The sequence below is a fragment of the Lutra lutra genome, chromosome 13 (assembly GCF_902655055.1).
Source record: "Lutra lutra chromosome 13, mLutLut1.2, whole genome shotgun sequence".
NCBI lineage: Eukaryota > Metazoa > Chordata > Mammalia > Carnivora > Mustelidae > Lutra > Lutra lutra.
This window is the reverse complement of record NC_062290.1, coordinates 4,946,548-4,966,326: the sequence shown is the minus strand read 5'-3', so window position 1 is coordinate 4,966,326 and position 19,779 is coordinate 4,946,548. Positions and strand designations below refer to the sequence as shown.

The following is a 19,779-nucleotide window of genomic DNA, read 5'->3' as shown; positions in this document are numbered from 1 at the left end:
CTGGGCTTTGTCGTCATTTCTTGCTATTTCGGGTTCAACTCTTGAAGTCAGACTGCTGGTATAGGGAAAAAGCATATTTTAAAATATGCTTTGTCGAAGTGATTTTATAGGTAAAAATGTTATCCCATTGGTTTAATTTATATTTGTCTTTCTCCTAGTGAGATTATTATTTATTTACATTTGAGTTTTTAATTTATGTCTTTTACTTTTCTCTTTTTGGTTTTCATTTTCCCTTGTCATGTTCATGGTAAAAAAAATCTTCATCGGGAGCGCCTGGGTGGCTCAAGGGGTTGGGTCTCTGCCTTCGGCTTAGGTCATGGTCTCAGGGTCCTGGATCAAGCCCTGCATTGGGCTCTCTGCTTAGCAGGGAGCCTGCATCCCCCTCTTCTTCTGCCTGCCTCTCTGCCTACTTGTGATCTCTCTCTGTCAAATAAATAAACAAAATCTTTTAAAAAAAAGAACTTCATCAGTTTGTTTTTTCTCTCTTATAAAGTCATTTTTTGTATAAATATTCAGGTTTTTTTTTTTTTAAGATTTTTTTATTTTTTTATTTTTTTTTTATTTGACAGATCACAAGTAGGCAGAGAGGCAGGCAGAGAGAGACAGGAGGAGGAGGCAGGCTCCCCGCTGAGCAGAGAGCCCAATGTGGGACTTGATCCCAGGACCCTGAGATCATGACCTGAGCCGAAGGCAGAGGCTTTAACCACTGAGCCACCCAGGCGCCCCTAAATATTCAGTTTTTTATGTGTTTATATTTGCTTATTTTTTTCTATTTGCTTAGAAGTTTCTTCACTCAATAATCCATTAAATATCTATATTTCCTGCTAATATTTTATGGTCTTAGTGTTTACATTTAAGTAAGTAATTCTTTTGGAGTTTATTTTGGCTTTTGGTATGGAGTAAAGATCTGATTTTATTCTTTTAACAAATAACCAGTACTTTCAGTGCTTTCTCTTAATTACCTTTTCCTATTGTTGGTGGTATTTCATTTTGCATATTTTAAGCAATTTTTGTCTTTATATTTTAATTAAATGTTTACTGTGATCTGATAAACTTTTTTTTATTTTAGAATAAGGAGAGTTTATCTTCTGTTATTACTGACCTCAACATAATAATGGAGCCCACCGAATATTCAGAATTAAGTGAATTTGTGTCTAGGTAAGATATTCTAAATTTTAATTTTTATTGTTTTCACCTACATTTTTAAGTTTACCCTTTTTTTTGGTAAGTAAATATCAAAATATCTCTGAAAGTGTAACATTAACATTATATGGTTTATATTCATAATCATATATATGGCTTATGTATTAAGTCCATATTCTCTATATAATTTTTTCATCCAACGAAAATGTAATACATTTTCATCCAAAGAAAATGTATTACACATTAACTATGTTAATGTGCTAGACATTCAAATGTAACGAAGAACAGATAAAATCTTTGATACTCAAGGAGTTTCTAGCCTATTGAAGTCATAAGTTAAATAATGGTAGAAATAAATCTAAAATTGTGGCTGTGCTCAGTGCTGCAGAACAGAGTTACATAATGCTATTGAAGCATACATCAGGAGCCTGACTTTCATGGAGAGCATGGAATCATTTCCTGAAAATTGAGGCAACATCTGAAAAATGTGTAGGTGTAAACTAACAAAGAGGCCCTCGACAGAGCAGTTATGTGCAGGCACCGTGCAAGGAGGGAGCGTGCTGTCTGAGCAGCTGACAGGAGGCGAGTGTGACTGGAGCAGGGTGCAAGCTGGGGCTTGTGCTTTGGCATGAGGCCTGCCAAGTACGTGAGGTCCATGTGGTGTGGAGTTTGGTCATAGGCCTGAGACCAATGTAAAGCTACTTAAAGCCTAAGGAAAGCCTAAGGAAAGCAGAAGTGTGATACACTGGATGCTTCAGGGAGAAGAGCCTGAAGGGGGCTACAATAGTAGATACAACAAGGTCAGTGATTAGCCTGTAAAAATAGTTCACACATCAGAAATTTCTAGGTTGAACTAGAATAATTAGCTGAGATAGAGAGCTGGTTGGATTTGGATTTGGGGGATATTTAGAAAGCACAGTTGTTGGCTGAATGGGAGGTCAGGAGCCACTGACAGGAGATCACTCCTTGGTGATGGTGATTGCATTTGTTGAGATAGGGAAAGTAGAGAGAATCATGGCAAGTGAGCTTGTGACTTCAGGCTGGAGATGATGAGTGCCTGTGAAACCCTGAAGTAAAAATATGAGGTAGGCAGCTCAGAAGAGTGTAGGTAGGAGGGGGAGCCCCCGAGTTTTCTGCCAGTGGGTAGAAGTTAAAGCCTTGGGCTTGAGGAATGAGATTGCTTATGGAGAGAATAAAGAGAAATAGGGGAGGAACTAGCAATGGACCGTGTGGAATTCAGCTGTACTGCGGAGTGGGGAGAGGGTCCTGCAGAGGAACTGGATGGGGAACAACTATGTGAGGGAGGAGGAAAACTGGGAATGTGGTGTTGACCACTGACAGCGGGAGTGACAGCTTTTCTTCCACATCTTTGAAGATATTCTTCCAGTTGCTTCTGGATTGCATAGGTCATGACAAGAAGTCTGCTGTAATTTCTCGTTTTTTGGGCTGCCTTCAAACCTTTCTCTTAATGTTGTTTTTCTACAGTTTGTGTTATTTCTGAGGTATTTTAGTGTGAATATTCCCTAACACATCTTTTCAAATACTTCTGCCCTGTTTTCTATTCTTCTTTTTCTGCAGTGCTAATTGCACATATATTAGGGCATTTGTTATGTTCTCTCAAGGTTTGGATGCTTTGTTCTCTTTCTTTTATCCTTTTCTTTCTTTATTTTCTTTATTTTTTGCATTTCAGTTTGGATAATTTCTATTACCCTATTTACAGATTGTTTCCTTAGCTGAAGTCCAGCCCGACAGTGAGCCTTCACCTCTAATGTCATGTTTTCATTTATACCACTTTCATTGGATTCTTAATTTCTTTCTCTCTCTCTACTGAAATTCCCCATTTATGTATTTGTATAACTTTTCCACTAGATCTTTTAATATGTTAATCATAGCTACTTTTTTCTTTAGTGTTTCATTTTGGAGGTTTTCATATATATATATATATATATATATGTAAAAATAATAGTGTAATTAACCAGCTGTACACCTTCGATAATTACTGATATCAATGTTATTTCATCTCTTGTTAACACATATTTTTAAAGTTTTAATTTTGAAAGAATTATAGATTCACAGGGAGTTGTAAATAAACCAATATACAAGGAGATTCTATATACCCTTCATCCAGCCTCTGACAGTGGTAGTGTCTTGTATCAGTAAAATGTACTCTCATATCCAGAAAATTGATATAAGTAAAACCCAGACCTTTTTCAGATTTTACCAGTTTTATAAGCACTTGTGTGCGTGTGTTCTATGCAATTTTATCACCTCTGTAGCATCGTGAAACCACCACTACATTCAGGATACAAGACTGTCCTATATCTTTTTTCCCCTCATTTTAAAAAATTGTGGTAAAATATATGTATAATGTAAAACTTACCATTTTTTAAAAAAAGATTTTATTTATTTATTTGTCAGAGAGAAAGTGCACACAAGTAGGCAGAGAGGCAGGCAGAGGCGGAGAGAGAAGCAGGCTCCCCGCCGAGCAAGGAGCCCAGTGTGGGACTCAATCCCAGGACCCTGGGATCATGACCTGAGCTGAAGGCAGCAGCTTAACCGACTGAGCCGCCCAAAACTTACCATTTTTAAGAGTACAGTTCAGTACTAATAAATATGTCAGAATGTATTTAAATGTGTACACCAAGATCTATCTTCATAACCCTTTCATCTTGTAAAATTGAGAATCTGTATGCATCAGTCACTTCCCATCTTCCCCTCCACTCAGCCCCTGGTACCCTCCATTCTTATTTCTGTCTCTGTGACTTATTTTTATTTATTTTTAAAAATATATTGTTTATTTATTTTTAAAAAGATGTTATTTATTTATTTGATAGAGAGGGATTACAAGTAGGCAGAGAAGCAGGCAGAAAGAGAGGGGGAAGAAGGCTCCCTGCTGAGCAGAGAGCCCGATGCGGGGCTCGATCCCAGGACCCTGAGAGATCATGACCTGAGCCGAAGGCAGAAGCCTAACCCACTGAGCCACACAGGCGCCCCAAGATTCTATTTATTAATTAAAGAGAGAGCATGAGCAGGGGAGAGGGAGAAGCAGACTCCCTTCTGAGCAGGGAGCCAGACATGGGGCTCGATTCCAGGACCCTGGGATCATGACCTGAGCCGAAGGCAGACACTTAACCGACTGAGCCACCCAGGCATCCCTGTCTGTGACTTTTAATCATGGTTATTTTAATGTTCCTGTCTGATAGTGCCAACATCTAAGTCATCTTTGAACTTGGTTATGCTGATTCTGGAGTCTTTTCCTGAATTTTTGTGCGTCACCATTTTTTTTTTAATTGAATGATGGACTTTATCTGTGGAAAATCGATAGAGACTCAAGCAAAGTGTTTATGCTGAAAAGTGAGCACGTTTCTTTTATCATCCTGTTAGGATGGGGTTAAAGCAAGGTCATCAGCACTGAGCTATGTTTGATTTTTATTGTTTTCCTTATCTTCAGGCTTCACATCACCACAGGTTTCAAATTCTTGCAGCTGTGGATTCAAATTCAAGTTCAGTTGTTCCTTATGCTTAGAATAGGGTTTTGGGAACCGGAGGGTTCTCCTCAGTGTCCCTGATCCACTCAGCTTTCTGCCTTTCTGAGGTGACCCTTTCCCCACACTCTTGACACTCCCCCAGTAGCAGTTGTGGATGCTTGTTACTTATGCCCTGCTTGTGGCCGGAATAATGGGAGTTCTGTATTTTCATGGTCCATCTTCAGTATTCGGCAATCCTGCACCTCAGGGTGTGGGCTCCCCAGTGTTCCTGTTCCTCCTCCTCAGTACAGCCAAAGCTAGCCTGGATCTGGGGTTGGTCTTGTTCCTCCCAGCAGGGGTAGCAGGTGAACGCTTGGTAATGGTGTAGGATCTTGGGCCCAGTGGGTTTCCTGCTCTTCCCATGGAACAGGCCGTTTTGCCACTGCCCCTCTTCCTGAAGCAGTGGACCTTTTTCTTGATAACAGGAGTGTTTTCTCTCCCTCTACCAAAGTCAACTTCTGCTTCTCCCTTAGAAGCAAGGGATTTTTTTCTTCCATTGCTTTGTTGCCTCTTTTTTCAGTGGCTCAGGGGTTTGGGTTCCCATCAGAAAAGCGTTCTGGTTTCATTTTCTTCCCCAGCAGTGCTGACCACCTCCTCATGCCTGTGCCACTGACAGGACCCTGGTTTTTCTGGTGGCGTCCTTTTGTGTCTTCGGGTTCCGATCTGTTCCAAAAGCACACTCTATCCCACATTTGTCTCTAAGAATTTGTTGAAATTTTAGCTGATTTCTTGTTACCTACTTGTATGGGGGCTGCTTTCTTCCCCTAAGTTTACCCAAGAGTGAACAGTTTGTGTCATGTCTTTCCTTTGAGGGAGAAAAATATTATTTCGTTGCCTTGTGACTTTGGGTCTCTAATGGACTTAAGGAAGGTTATGACTTATAGATTATTCAAATTTGCTTGGTGTTAGGTAAAGATGGTCTTCTCTGCAGCTCTTTACATCCCAAGTAGAAGCCAAGCTCGTTCCTGATTTTTTTTTCTTCTTCTTTTTTTTTTCTAATACTCATTCCAGAATTTAGGACACATTGTCTATTCATCTCCTGCGTCTGTTTTACCCTTTCTTTTTTTCTTTTTTTTAAAGTATTTTTTTTTTATTCATTTATTTGAGAGAGAAAGAAGGAGGGAGAGAGAGAGCAAGCAAGGGGAAGGGACAGGGGCAGAGGGAAAAGGAGACTCCTTGCTAAGCAGTGAGCCCCACACAAGGCTCAGTCCCAGGACCCTGGGATCATGACCTGAGCTGAAGGCAGACCCTTAACTCACTGAACCACCCAGGAGGCCCTGAATATTTTTAAATATTTTTTTGTAATTGGATTATTTTTGCTATATTTTTTACATATTACATAAATATATATATTTCTTCTTTGCTTCTGGGTCTCTGATTACATGAATATAAAACTTTTTGGCATTGTCCCATGTGTCTCTGAGGCTCTGTTCTTCTTTTTTTTTTCCCCAATCTTTTCCTTCTGTGTTGTTCAGATTGGATGGTTTCTGTGTGCTTACCACCACAACGAGGTTACTGAACAGCTCCAACAGCACAGAAATCCTGCGTATTATCCCTATATGGTCACAACCCATTCCCCACCCCGCCGCAAAATCTGCTATGATCATCACTAGGGTTTTGTCCCTCTTACAAAATGTCAAATAAATGAAATTACATAGAGATTGGCTTCCTGACTTAGCATAAACTAAGTGAATTGAGATTCATCCATCTTTTCATTTCTGAGTAATATTTCCTGTACTGATACTAGCATGTTTATCCGTTCACCCATTGGAGGACATTTGGGTTATTTCCAGTTTTTGATGATTTTGAATAGAGCTGCTATGAACATTCAGTAGAGGTTTTTGTGTGATGGTAAGTTTTTTCTGTAGGGTAGATAATCAGAAGTGGGATAATGGGTCATATGACTATAGTATGTTTAGATTTATAATAAACTAGCATAGTGTTTACCAAAGTGATCATACCAAGTTGCATTCCCACCAGCAATATATGAGAGTGACTAATAATATTTTAGTGAATAATTAACCTCTGATAGTCATCTGATTTTAGACCTAGTAAAACTTTAGAATTTTTATTCTACATTTCTCTTTAGGTTTTGCTTTATCCTTAAGAAAAAGACATTTGGAATTATTTTACTTTTCTGACTTCAAATTGAAATGTGTCACTGCCAACATTTTGTGAAAGAAATCCGTAACATCTGTTTAACATTTAGTGAAATTTGGACTATGCTTGGGAAAAATAGATAAATTACAATCACTCTTAGGTTTGTAAGAGCCAACACATACACAATGTCTTTCTATAATGGAAAACTCTGTGTGCTGTAATGGTGTGTCCTTTGTGGAGATGTAAATGGGGGTGAGGGGATTGTGACTCTCTACTTTTAAATAAAATTCTGTGTTTAATTAATGTATCAGGTCAGACTGTCTTCTGTCCCTCTCTCTGAGTGTCTAGTGCTTGTAGTCTGTGTGTTTAAACTTAGGCTGTTGCATTTTTAAGTTTTTTTCTTGGCTTCTTTCCTCTTCACATGATTAAGAGCTTATTTTTGCTCCTTTATTTGATGGAGATTAAAATATGTCACTTTGGCCTGTATGCTGTAATGAAGCAACTGCTGCTTTTTATAGGCCTGTATTTTTCGGAAAGTAATTTCTTCTTTCAGATGGTGAAAAGATATTAGTAATAGATACTGGAGTAGGATTGAACAGTTAATCTCCAGTGTTTCCTGTCAAATAGATACTTACGTAGCTATGCATTAATGCACCTCTTCTTTTAGCTTCTTCATTTTCTGGGTCTCTGGTTTTTTGTTTGCTTGCTTGTTCCTCAGTTCCCATTTCCTGATTTGTTTTGGAACATTTAAATATTTTTTACTATTCCATTTTAATTTTATCTAATGACTTTTTGGCCATATCTGGGTTTTTGTCTGTTTTATTGGCTGCCATGGGATTGCAGCATGTATAATCTAACTTTCAATAGTCTGGTTAGATTTGGTACAGTCTGGAAGCCTTATAGCCATATTCATCCCTTTCTCTCTCTGCTACACGTTGTGGTTTTCATAGGAATTATATTCATATGTATGCATTGAAAACCCCATCACTAGTGTTAAGTTTTTTTTTTTTTTTTTACTTTTGGTTATCATACATAATTTAAAGAACTTAAGAGAAGAATACCATTACCATTTCTGTTGCTACTACTGATGGAACTTTTTAGAACACATTGTATGTATCATGGCTCTGTTCTCCTAAATACTTGGCATATATTTCTGAGAATAGTGATACTACCTTATATATTCATACCGCAGCCACTGACTCCATAAATTGGCATTGATATAATACTTTTATCTAATTTGCCACTTGTTAGTTGATCTAATGATGTCCTTTTTTACATTTTCTTTTCCCCTGTGTTTCCCCTGTTTTCCCCTGTGTTCCGTGATCCAGTGTGGTTCCAAGTATTGCATTTAATTGTCATGACTTTATAGATTCCTTTAATTTGGAACAGTTCCAGAGCTTTTCTTTGCCTTTTATTACTTTGCCATCTTTACAAAATACAGTTCTTTTATCTTTCCTAACCCCCAATAGAATGTTGCTTATTTCGTCTTTGACAGTATTGCCCTGCTGATTTTCTGTGCTTCTCAGCTCTTTGTCCTTGTAGGTGGCCGTAGTTTGATTCAGTCATACTATTGCCTCACTCTCCACTGTATTGCCAGTAGTTTTGTTTTTGGATTTTTGCCCTCTCTTGCAATAATAGGCAGTCCGTGGGGAAATATTTTTGACCATGCCGATACTACTCTTCATTAAAATTTCTGCCTAGATTTAGCATCATCTCCTGGTGATCTTGTGTGATCACTCTTTGTTGTGATGGTTGCAAAATGGTATTTTAAGTCTAGCTCTTCCTCCACTTATCTCAATAGATGCTATGCCTTGTGCTTAAGAAATCGATTTCCTTTTGCCCCTGTATATGTGTTTATGTGTACATATCTATTTATCTTTTCATTCATTCTTATTTTTAAAATATTAATAATTTCTCACTCTTCTTTATTTATTTTGGTGCTTAAATTATCTTAGACTGCCCAGTGGGAACTTCTTCATGTTGGCTCCTAAATCCATGTGATACTCCCTCATCATAATTTTTTTTTAAGCTTTTATTTATTTGGGGCACCTGGGTGGCTCAGTGGTTAAGTTGTCTGCCTTTGGTTGAGGTCATGATCCCAGGGTTCTGGGATTGAGCTCTGCATTGGGCTCCCTGGTCGGCGGGAAGCCTGCTTCTCTCTTTCCCACTCCCCTTGCTTTTGTCCCCTTTCTCGCTATCTCTCCCTCTGTCAAATGAGTAAAATCTAAAAAAAAAAAAAAAAAAAAAAAAAAAATTATTTATTTGACAGCACACGCAAGTGCACACACAAGCAGGAGTAGGTGCAGGCAGAGAGAAAGGGAGAAACGGGCTCCCGGCTGAGCAGAGAACCTGACATGAGGCTCTATCCCAGACCCTGGGATCATGACCTGAGCTGAAGGCAGATGCTTAACTCACTGAGCCCCAGGTGCCCCTCTCTCATCATAGTTTTGAACACATCCTTCTATTCTAGCAGAAAAAGATTTTCCATGCTCAAAATATACCTCTCCTGCTTAAGTGTATAAATTTAAACATAAATAAATACATCTGTTATAAATGCATGTTATATACTTTGTGACGTATTAGTCTCTAAAAATATAATGCTGAACAAGATACATAGTTCCTGACTTCTTGAAGCTTACAGTCTAGTGAATAAGCAGAATTACTACAGGGTGGTAAAAGTTGATATAAGGGCCCTGGGAATGAAAGTGCATATTTACTAAGTGGCAAAATTGCTGTGTTGCTTGATATGTAGCAGTGAAAAGAACACAACATCTTTGCCCACGTGAACTTATTTTCTACTATGGGAACAGACAATAAACAAAACTAATACATAAAGTAGGTAATCCTTTAGAGAGAGAGAAGTGGTATGGGAAACATAAAAGAGAATCTTTTATGATAGAACATATAATCTATCCTAGAGAATGATTTCTCTCTGTCAAATAAATAAAATCTTAAAAAAAAAAAAGAATTTGCACATTCTATCCAGATTATTGAATTTGTTGCCATACATTGTTTAGGCATTCTCCTATAATCCTTTTTATTTCTGTAAGGTCATTGATAATATCCCCCACATTCATTTCTGATTTTGGTAATTTGAATTGTCTTTTTTCTTAGTCCACTTAGCTAAAAAGTTTATCTGTTTTGTTAATTTTTCCAAAGAAACAAATTTTGGTTTTGTTTGTTTTTCTGTTCTTTATTGCATTATATCTATTTTAATCTTTACTATTTCTTTCCTTCTGCCAGCTTTGTGTTCAGTTTGCTTTACTTTTCTAGTTCCCTAAGTATAAAGTAAGGTTATTGATGAGATTTTTCTTCTTCTTCTTTTTTTTTTTTTTTAAGATTCTATTTATTTGACAAGAGAGATCACAAGTAGGCAGAGAAGCAGATAGAGAGAGGGGGAAGATAGAGAGAGCCCGAGGCAGGTCTTGATCCCAGGACCCTGAGATCATGACCTGAGCTGAAGGCAGATGCTTAACCCACTGAGCCACCCAGGCGTCCCTCTTCTTTTTTTTAAAAAAAGAGTTTCTGCATACCTTTGAAAATAAGTTGGTATTATTTCACACTGGGTGTTTATTTCTTTCTTTGCACTGCTTTTGCTCTTTATGAGTTTTGCTAGATTGTGTTTTCATTTCATTTGTGTCAAATTATATTCTAATTTCCTTTGTTATTCTTTGACCCATTGATTAAGAGTATTTCCACATATTAGTGAATTTTTCATTTTTCCTTATCAACTTCTAATTTTATGCAATTATGGTTGGAAAGATATTTTGTATAATTTTGTCTTCTAAAAGTATATCTAGGCTTGTTCTGTGACCAAACATAGGGTCTGTCCTGGAAAATGTTTCATGTGCACTTGAGAACAATATGTATTATGCTGTTGTTGGGTGGCATGTTTTTTATGTCTATTGAGTCTAATGGTTTATACTGTTGTTTAGATCCTCTGTTTTCTTACTGATCTTCTGTCTAGTTATTTCTGTTATTATAAATAGAGCATTGAAATGTCCAACTGTTACTGAATTTATTTCTCCCTTGAATTCTATCAAATGATGCTTCATATATTTTGGGTTCCTTTGTTAGGTGCATATATGTTTATAAGATATGTTGTATCTTTTTGGTGAGTTACCCCTGTATCAGTATATAATGTAATACTTTGCCTCTTGTAACAAATTTTGATTTAAATTCTGTTTCATCTGGGAAGCCTGTGCGGCTCACTTGGTTGGGCGACTGCCTTCGGCTCGGGTCATGATCCTGGGGTCCCGGGATCAAGTCCAGCATCAGGCTCCCTGCTCGGCAGGGAGTCTGCCTCTCCCACTGACCTCTCTCCTGTCATGCTCTCTCTCTCTCTCATTCTCTCTCTCTCTTTTGGTTAACTCTTTCTCTTTTAGCACGTTAATGTCTTTTCAGTGCCTTCTCGTTTCCATGGTTGTTGATGATAAATCAGTGAATAATTTTACTTATGATTCCTTATCTGATGAGTTGCTTTCTTGTCAATCTGTCTTTGGTGTTGACAGTTTGAGTACAACGTGCCTCAGTGTACATGTCTTTGAGTTCATCCTTATAGTTTGTGAGCTTCTCAGATGTGCTAAAGTTTTCATCCAATTTGGAGAGGATTGGACCATTATTTCTTGAGATACACTTTCAGCTTCTTTCTCCTGCAGCTCTCCTGTGACTCCAGCTGTGTGGCTGTTGGTACACTTGATGGTATCCTATAGTTTTTTTAGACTCTATGTATTTTTCTTCATTCTTTTTCTTCCTGTTTTTTAGAGTGGATAATTTCACTCAGCCTATATGTTCATTTTTGCAGATTATTCTGCCTGCTCAAATCTGTCGAACACTTCAGTGACTTTTTCATTTCAAGTTTTATAATTTTTGGTTCCAAAATTTCTGTGTTTCCTTTTTCTAATGTGTCTTTATTAGTATTCCTTATCATACATATTATTTTCTTGGTTTCCTTGAGTTCTTTGAACATATTTCAGACACACTGACTTAAAGTCTGTAGTAGTAGTTCCATTGTCTGTTTCCTTGAGGACAGTTTCTGTTAACCTTTTTCCTTCCTGTATCTGGGTCATTTTATATTTTTTCTTTGCATGCTTAATTTCTTGCGGTGGTTGTTGAGTATGGACATTTTGAATATTATGCACAAAAAGAAAAAACAGCAAAAGCAAAAATATTTTATCTCTTGTCTCTGTGTTTTGGCTGCGTATTGGACATTCCTTTTGCACTTAGCAAGGCCTTTCCGCACTGCCTTTGCCTCTCTGCCCTGCTCGCCTTTTGCCTAAACATCAGCCAGAGGTGAAAGTGTGTGGTATTCTCAGGTCTTCTCTGAGCATACTTCCTGCCCTATACATTCACATGGTTTTCCAGTTCCTTCTTATATGGACTCCTTTCAAACTATTTTCTAAAGATTCTCACTCTATACCTTTTCCTCCCTTGGCTTTCAACATGTCTGTTTTTTCTTGGAATTGTTATTTTGTGCCAGTTGGCACTGGCTTATTCATTTGACTCTCAGTATCTTTGAGAAATAACGTCTGCATAGTCATGTGTTCAAGAAAGTTATGAGTTACGTGGAAAATAGGCCCCTTCCATATTAGTCCTCAGGGATCCTACAGACAGATCATAACAAACGGAGCTCAGTTGGGAATACAAAAGAAACACAGTTCTTTGGGAACAAGATCCAGTCTACTGTGGTCAGGATGGGGTTCCACTGAGAAAGCAGAATGTGATCTTAAAGACCCACTGTGCTCAGGTGGTGGACATGGCTAGCAGAAGCTAAAAAACTACAACATTTTCCTTCTCTGCTCTGTGGCCCTTCTCCTGATTATGTGTTGGCTGGATTGCTGTAAACATTTTACTGGCTTCCCAATTCCTATTAAGTGTGATTCTGACAGGCATGTGGTAGTTTTTGGTGTTTCTGAGGAAAGACTGTCCCCATAACCCTTACTTTGCCATTTTTGCAGTTGTCCTTGTCAACATGCTTTTATTCAAAAGCACATTATGGCTCACTTTTATGGGCTATAGTTTAGGGGATGTTATAGTTTATGGGCTGTATTTTGATTTGTCTTTCTCATCCACTGTCCTGAGGCCACTCTGAATTCTGGACAGTATTCTACACTGTAATTCAGTTCTTGATATTTTTGCTTTATTGTTTCTGGTCAGCTTTGTGTGAGGGCCACTTTGTTCAGGACTTCATACATAAATATAAAGGATCCCTTTCCCAAATTCCTTCTGCCTGATTCTCCCCACTCTGTGCTTGGGATCACTTCGTGTAGGAAGGAGATAGTTGACAAAGCAGCTTCCTGTGTTTGCAGGAGCCATTCTGGTGAAGAGTGGGAATGGCGCCGCCTCATGTCTCATTTTGCTTGGTGTTGGGTGGGGCTAGTTGACAAAGGTCTTCCCACAGTCTCCCAACAGCAGCATGATTCCTGCTTCTTAGCTGGCTTTGCTTCCTGTCTGCACAGCCGGTTGCCTGGTTGGGAGGAAGAGGGCACAGTTCCTCTTGGGCGTTAGGGTTCTGTTCTGCATGCCTTCCTCTTCAGCCGCTTCAAAAATTTTATTCCCTAATGTTTGAAAACTTATGCTGCTAAGTAATAAATCACAGAGCAAACTTACAAACATTATGTTCATTGGATTAAATTGCATGATTTCAAACATTGAATTTTTTTAAAACTGAGATTTAGTTGACATAAAACACTATCTTCATTTCAGGGGTACAGCATAATGATTTGGTATATGTATATATTGTAAAATGATCATTGCAAAAAGTGATTAACATTTATCACCACGTGTATTTACAGTTTTTTTTCTGAAGAGAACTTTTAACGTTTACACTCTTAGCAACTTCCAAATATATAATATGGTGATGTTAACTGTAGTCACCATGCTGTATATTGGATCACCAAGGCTCACTTATTTTTTTTATTTTTAATTTTTTTTTTATATATTTATTTGACAGAGAGAGAGAGATCACAAGTAGGCAGAGAGGCAGGCAGGGGGGGGGGAAGCAGGCCCCCTGCAGAGCAGAGAGCCCGATGATGCAGAGCTTGATCCCAGGACCCTGAGACCATGACCTGAGCTGAAGGCAGAGGCTTAAGCCCCTGAGCCACTCAGGTGCCCCTCATTTATTTATTATTTATTTATTATTATTTATTATTAACTGGAAGTTTTTACCTTTTGACCACCTTCACTCATTTGTCCACTCCCCACCCATCCCCTCTGGCAACCACCAATCTATTCCATGAATCTATGAATTTGTTTCTTTCAGATCTCACATGTAAGTGAAATCATATAGTATTTGTCTTTTTCTGTGTGATTTATCTCCCTTGTCATAATCTCCTTAAGGATTGATCATGCTGTTGCAAATGACAGGATTACCTTCTTATTTATGGCTGAATAATATTCCATTGTGTTTAGATACCAGAATTTCTTTATCTCTCCTTTCATTGGTGGGCAGTTACATTGTTTCCATGTCTTGGCTATTGTAAATAATGCCGTGAACATGGAAGTGCAGCTAACTTTTTGAGTTAGTATTTTCAGTTCTATTGGATAGATGCCCAGAATTAGAATTGCTGGGTCACGTGGTAGTTCTAGTTTTAATTTTTTGAGGAACCTCCATACTCTTTTACACAGTACACCAATTTATATTCCTATTAATTGCACCAGTTTGCATGCCCACCAACAGTGCATGCGGGTTTCTTTTTCTCCACATCCTCGCCAACACCAGTTGGTTCTTGTCTTATACTAGCTGTTCTGGTAGGTGTAAGGTGATCTCTTGTTGTGGTTTTGACTTCCATTTTTCCAGATGTGATGTTGAGCCTCTTTTTGTGTGTCTTCTCTGGAAAAATGTCTATTCAGGTCCTCTGTCCATTTTTTAATGTGATCATAGTTTCTTGCTATTGAGTTTTATGAGGGAGTGTGTGTGTGTGTGTGTAAAAAGGTGATTTAAAACATGGAAATAGGACCCATGGATGGAAAGCTGCACTGGGATTGTGAGAAGCAATTCGAGTTTTATGAGTTCTTTATATATTTTGGTTATCTACCCCTAATCAGATAAATGATTTGCAAATATTTTTTTCTCAGTCAGTAGGCTGCCTTTTCATTTTGTGGATGGTTTCCTTTGGTGTGCAGATGCTTTTTAGTTTGATGTGATCCCTTGTTTATTTTTGGTTTTGCTGCCTTAGCTTTTGGTGTTAAATCCAAAAATTCATCACCGAGAGCAGTGTACTTCCTCTTTCGTTTTATACAACCCCTGCTGGCTGGAGGGAATGATCTTTGCTTGGGACCTTTTTTGTCTGTTTTCTCTTTTACTCCAACCTTTGGCAGTTCTGAGTCGCAGTGTGCTGTACCATCCAGACTGGGATCTATGGGAGGCAAAAATAAATCCCAAGGAACTCATCACCCAATCCTCCCTTAATTCCTGAAATTTTGTACCCATTCCTGCCTTCTCTTGTCCACGTTTCAGAGTCTTCCAGGATTTGCTTTGTGTGTTATGTCCATGTACTAACTTGGAATGTTGAGGTGGAGTGTGATTACTCCATTATGAGCAGTATGAGAACTCGACTCCCACAATCATTTATTGAAAGCCCGGTTAAGTGAATACACTCATCTTGCCTACAAGTTGCTTATTTTATGGTTATCAATATAACAATAGGTATAGCGTTAAGAGCATTAAGATCAATTCCATGAGAGCTCATAGGCAATAGGACAAAAATTATTTCTAGCCATTTTGGAATAGGTCGTGTGGTGTGGTGGTGAGGTCACTGTTAAGAGAATAATCTCTGACACCCCCCGGAATGTCCTGTAATTAGTTCATTCCTGACACTGCTCAGATTTAGTGCAGACCTGCAGGTTAAGGGCAAAGTCCTGAACAAGGTGGCCCACTTCAGGTGCCATGTGATGAAACTCCTCCAGTCCCCCTGTCCTTGCTGGAGGTCTGGTTGGCCCAAAGTTCCAACCTGTTAAGCATGTGGTTAGTCTTTGTGGTGACCAGCCTCTATCCTTAGGCTATCTAGGGGCCACCATGTGTCACTTCATTAGCATAAGAGACACACACTGGTCACTCAGGAATTCCAAGGGTTTTTGAAGCTCTGTGCCAGAAATAGTCTTTATTATATGCCATGGTCATCAAATACAAATTCAAGGACAGATTGGTATTTGAGAGGTACCTTGTTTAGGATTTAAACATTTTAAGATGGGGCAAAGGGCAAATTAGCATTAGCGATCACACAGGGGCATGTACTCAGAGTTCAGAATATAGAAGTGTATCAAGTACTTTTTTTAGCTTTAGGGTATATAAAAAAACAATACGATTAAAAATGCCAGGATAGGGCTCTCATTTATGACATTTATGAATCATAAAATCTTCTATTCCTACAGAGCAGAAGAAAGAAGAGATCTGCTGATGTTTTTCCGAAGCCTACACTTTTTTGTGGAGTGGTGTGAATATCGTAAGCGGACATTTGAACACTTCAAGGTAGGGTCTGAAGTTTTAAAATTTAAACATATTCAAAAAGTCAGGCTGGTTTAAATTTAAACATATCCGAAAAGTGAAGCTGGTATTAATTTGGGGATTTAATATAACATTTTTTCCTTAAAGTTTTGAAACAATAGAAAATATTTTCGTTGGCTTCTGGAATTTGCAGTTATTTGGAATAAATGAGGAGGAATGCTTTTATACAAACCATTGAGTCGTTTGTATTAGGAGATATCTTGAAAGAGGTATAGTTATATTCTTATTTATTTTATATACATTTTGAAAAATTAATCTGTCAGGGGTACTTGAAGTAAAATGCAAATGCTAAAATGAGTGTTATCATAGTGGGCTTACCACCTAGCACTGTAATCTTTAATTCCTAGTCATACTCTGTATTTTGAGTTTCTTAATTATCATCTATTTCAGTTTTAACTATTAAAGCCTGATTCTGGTATAATAATGTCTCTTAAGTCTGATAACAGAAACATTCAAAGACTTCTTATTATTCTGTTTTCTGGCATAGCTAGAATTACGTTGGGCTACATTATAATCACCCATATTCTTTTTAGTTGGATGGTAGCAGTTTTGACAGCAGTGGTCCACACAAAATCCAGTTTTGAAAGAGTTGATATAGTATCTCAAAAGGCTAACCCCAGGTCCTGACTGTTGTTTTTATGACTGGTACTAACTCTTGTTTGTTTGGACTTATTATTATTGTTATTATTACTGCTATCACTACTACCGTTATTATTTGCATTCTGTTTGGTTGAGTTAATAAAATCTGTCAGACATAGAACTTTCCTTACAATGAAACATGCCTGTACCTGCACTGTGGTTCCTGGAGGAGTTCTCTTATTGTTGCTCACAGACATGTGCTCTTGCACCAGAACAGTGAAAGGGCTTTGCTTCACAACTGGTAAAATACAGTCATGAACGGGAGTATGCGGGCAGTTGTGGCAAAACTCCATCGAACATGGAGGTTTACTGATACATTTGGGTAGGTTGTGGGAATTCTGAGTTCTAGTCCTATTTCCGAAGTTGATTTGCCCCTAGGTGCTTTCAAGGCGGGCGTAGAAGTATGATTGGTGTGTTTATCCTGTAGAGGATCGAGTACTTCCCTGAGCTGGTCATGCTGTTATGCAGCCATCACTGATACTCATCTCCAGAACTTGTTTACATCTCAAACTGCAACTGTTCCCATTAAATATTAACTTCTCATGACCTCCTTCCCCAGCTCTTGGGGATCACCATTCTATTTTCTGTTTCTATGAATTTCTAGGTATCTCATTAAAGCAGAATCATAAAACCAAATAGTTTTTTGTTTGGTTTATTTCACCTAGCACAATATTCTCAAGGTGTTGCACAGTGAAGAATTTCCTTCCTTTTTAAGGCTGGATGATATTCCATTGAATGGGTTGCCTTCATTTTGTTTATCCATTCATCTGTTGACGGATACTTGCTTTGTTTCCATCTTTTGACTGTTGTGAACAATGCTTCTATGAACATTGGTGTACAAATTCCTGTTCAAGTCCCTGCTTTCAGTTCTAGTACATATATACTTGTAAATGGAGTCATTGGGTCATATACTATTTCTGCCCAATTTTGTGAAGCACCCCATATTCTCTTCCGCAGTGGGTATACCGTTTTACATTCCCAACAGCAATGCCAAAGCTCCCAATTTCTCCACATACTTGCCAACTTTGGGGGTCTTTTTTTGTTTTGATTTTTTTGGATCTTGGATCATAGCCAACCTAATGGGTGTGAGGTAGTATTTTCATTGTGGTTTTGATTTGCATTTACCTAATGATTAGTGATGTTGAACATCTTTTCGTGTGCATATTGGCCATTCATGTATCTTCTTTGCAGAGATGTCTATTTAAATCCTTTGCCCATTTTTGAATTGGGTTGTTTTTTTCTTGTTGGGTTATAGGATTTTTAAAGATATATTCTAGATATTAATCTTTTTTTTTTAAAGATTTTATTTATTTATTTGACAGATCACAAGTAGGCAGAGAGGCAGGCAGAGAAAGGAAGGGAAGCAGGCTCCCTGCTGAGCAGAGAGCCCGACGCGGGGCTCGATCCCAGGACCCTGGGATCATGACCTGAGCTGAAGGCTTTAACCCACTGAGCCACCCAGGTGCCCCTAGATATTAATCTTTTTTTTTTTTTAAAGATTTTATTTATTTATTTGACAGAGATCACAAGTAGACGGAGAGGCAGGCAGAGAGAGAGAGAGGGAAGCAGGCTCCCTGCTGAGCAGAGAGCCCCATGTGGGGCTCGATCCCAGGACCCTGAGATCATGACCTGAGCCGAAGGCAGCGGCTTAACCCACTGAGCCACCTAGGCGCCCCTATATTAATCTTTTATCAAATATATAATTGGCAAATATTTCCCCCCATTTTTTGGCTTGTCTTTTCATTTGTTTGATAGTGTCCTTTGATGCCCAGAAGTTTTTACCTTCAGCAACATCCATTTTATCTATTTCGTTGTTGTCTGTGCTTTTGATGTCATATCCAAGAAATCATTGTCAAATTCAACGTCATAAAAATTTTCCTCTTTTTTAACGCTAAGAGTTTCATAGTTAAACTTAGGTGTCTGATCCAACTTGAGTTAACTTTTGCATACACTGTAAGCGAAGGGTCCATCTATATTCTTTTGCATGTGGATATCCAGTTTTCCAAGGTCTTGGGCACCTTTGTTGAAAATCATTTGACTGTCTATGCAAAGGTTTGTTTCTAGGTTCCATGTACTCTTCTGTTGTTACATATGTTCCTGCATGCCAGTACCGTACTTTCGATTACTGTAGCTTTGTAATTCACTTTTGAAATGAGAAAAGTATGAGTTCTCCAATTTTATTTGTCTTTTCTAATTTCTTTTGCCTATTTGGAGTCCTTTGAGATTCCATATGAATTTTAGAATGGGTTTTTCTCTTTCTTCAATAAATGTAATTGGGACTTGATAGGGACTGTGTTGAGTGTGTGGATTGCTTTGGGTGGTGCTTGACCTAGTAACTGTTTGGTCTTCCAGCCCAAGAACACAGGATGTCTCTGTACTGGTGCATGGCTTCTTTAGTTTCAGAGTGTTTGTAAGGGTGAAACATTTTTAATTTTAAACCTTAATTTCTTTACTTATCAGTGTCAAGAATGAATACTATTTCTTTAAGATAATGGGGTCAGTGGAATTTTATTGTCATTCTTTTATTTGTGACCTAAGGGTATATATAAGGTTGTCAATTACCCCTGCTCATATCTTCTTATCTGGAAATCTGAAATTGTCTTTCAAAGATAATTCTGTAATTCAGACCTTTTACCAGTGCTCTTTCCTAATTATTATTTTATGTAAACCATTGGCTTTTGAATTCTATAAAAGTTATGTTATTTTATGGTATTTTTTTCCTCTTTAAGTTCAATTAGGTAAAGAATATAGGGATGCACCTGGAAACGTAAGAAATGTATCCTCTGACTGCTTATCCTGGTGTCACTTTGCTCACTTTGCTCTCTTTTTTACCAAATTTATTTTTCCAGATAAAGTTATAATTCA

General features: G+C 38.1%; 1 protein-coding gene across 1 annotated transcript in view; it reads left to right on the top strand.

Moving 5' to 3' along the window:
* CENPP (centromere protein P) overlaps positions 1–19,779 on the top strand; it is a 219,170-nt gene that overhangs the window by 25,144 nt on the left and 174,247 nt on the right. The window contains exons 4-5 of the mRNA XM_047701079.1: positions 1,070–1,158; positions 16,143–16,239. Of these exons, the coding sequence (XP_047557035.1) occupies positions 1,070–1,158; positions 16,143–16,239 (186 nt within the window). The remainder of the gene's footprint in view (positions 1–1,069; positions 1,159–16,142; positions 16,240–19,779) is intronic.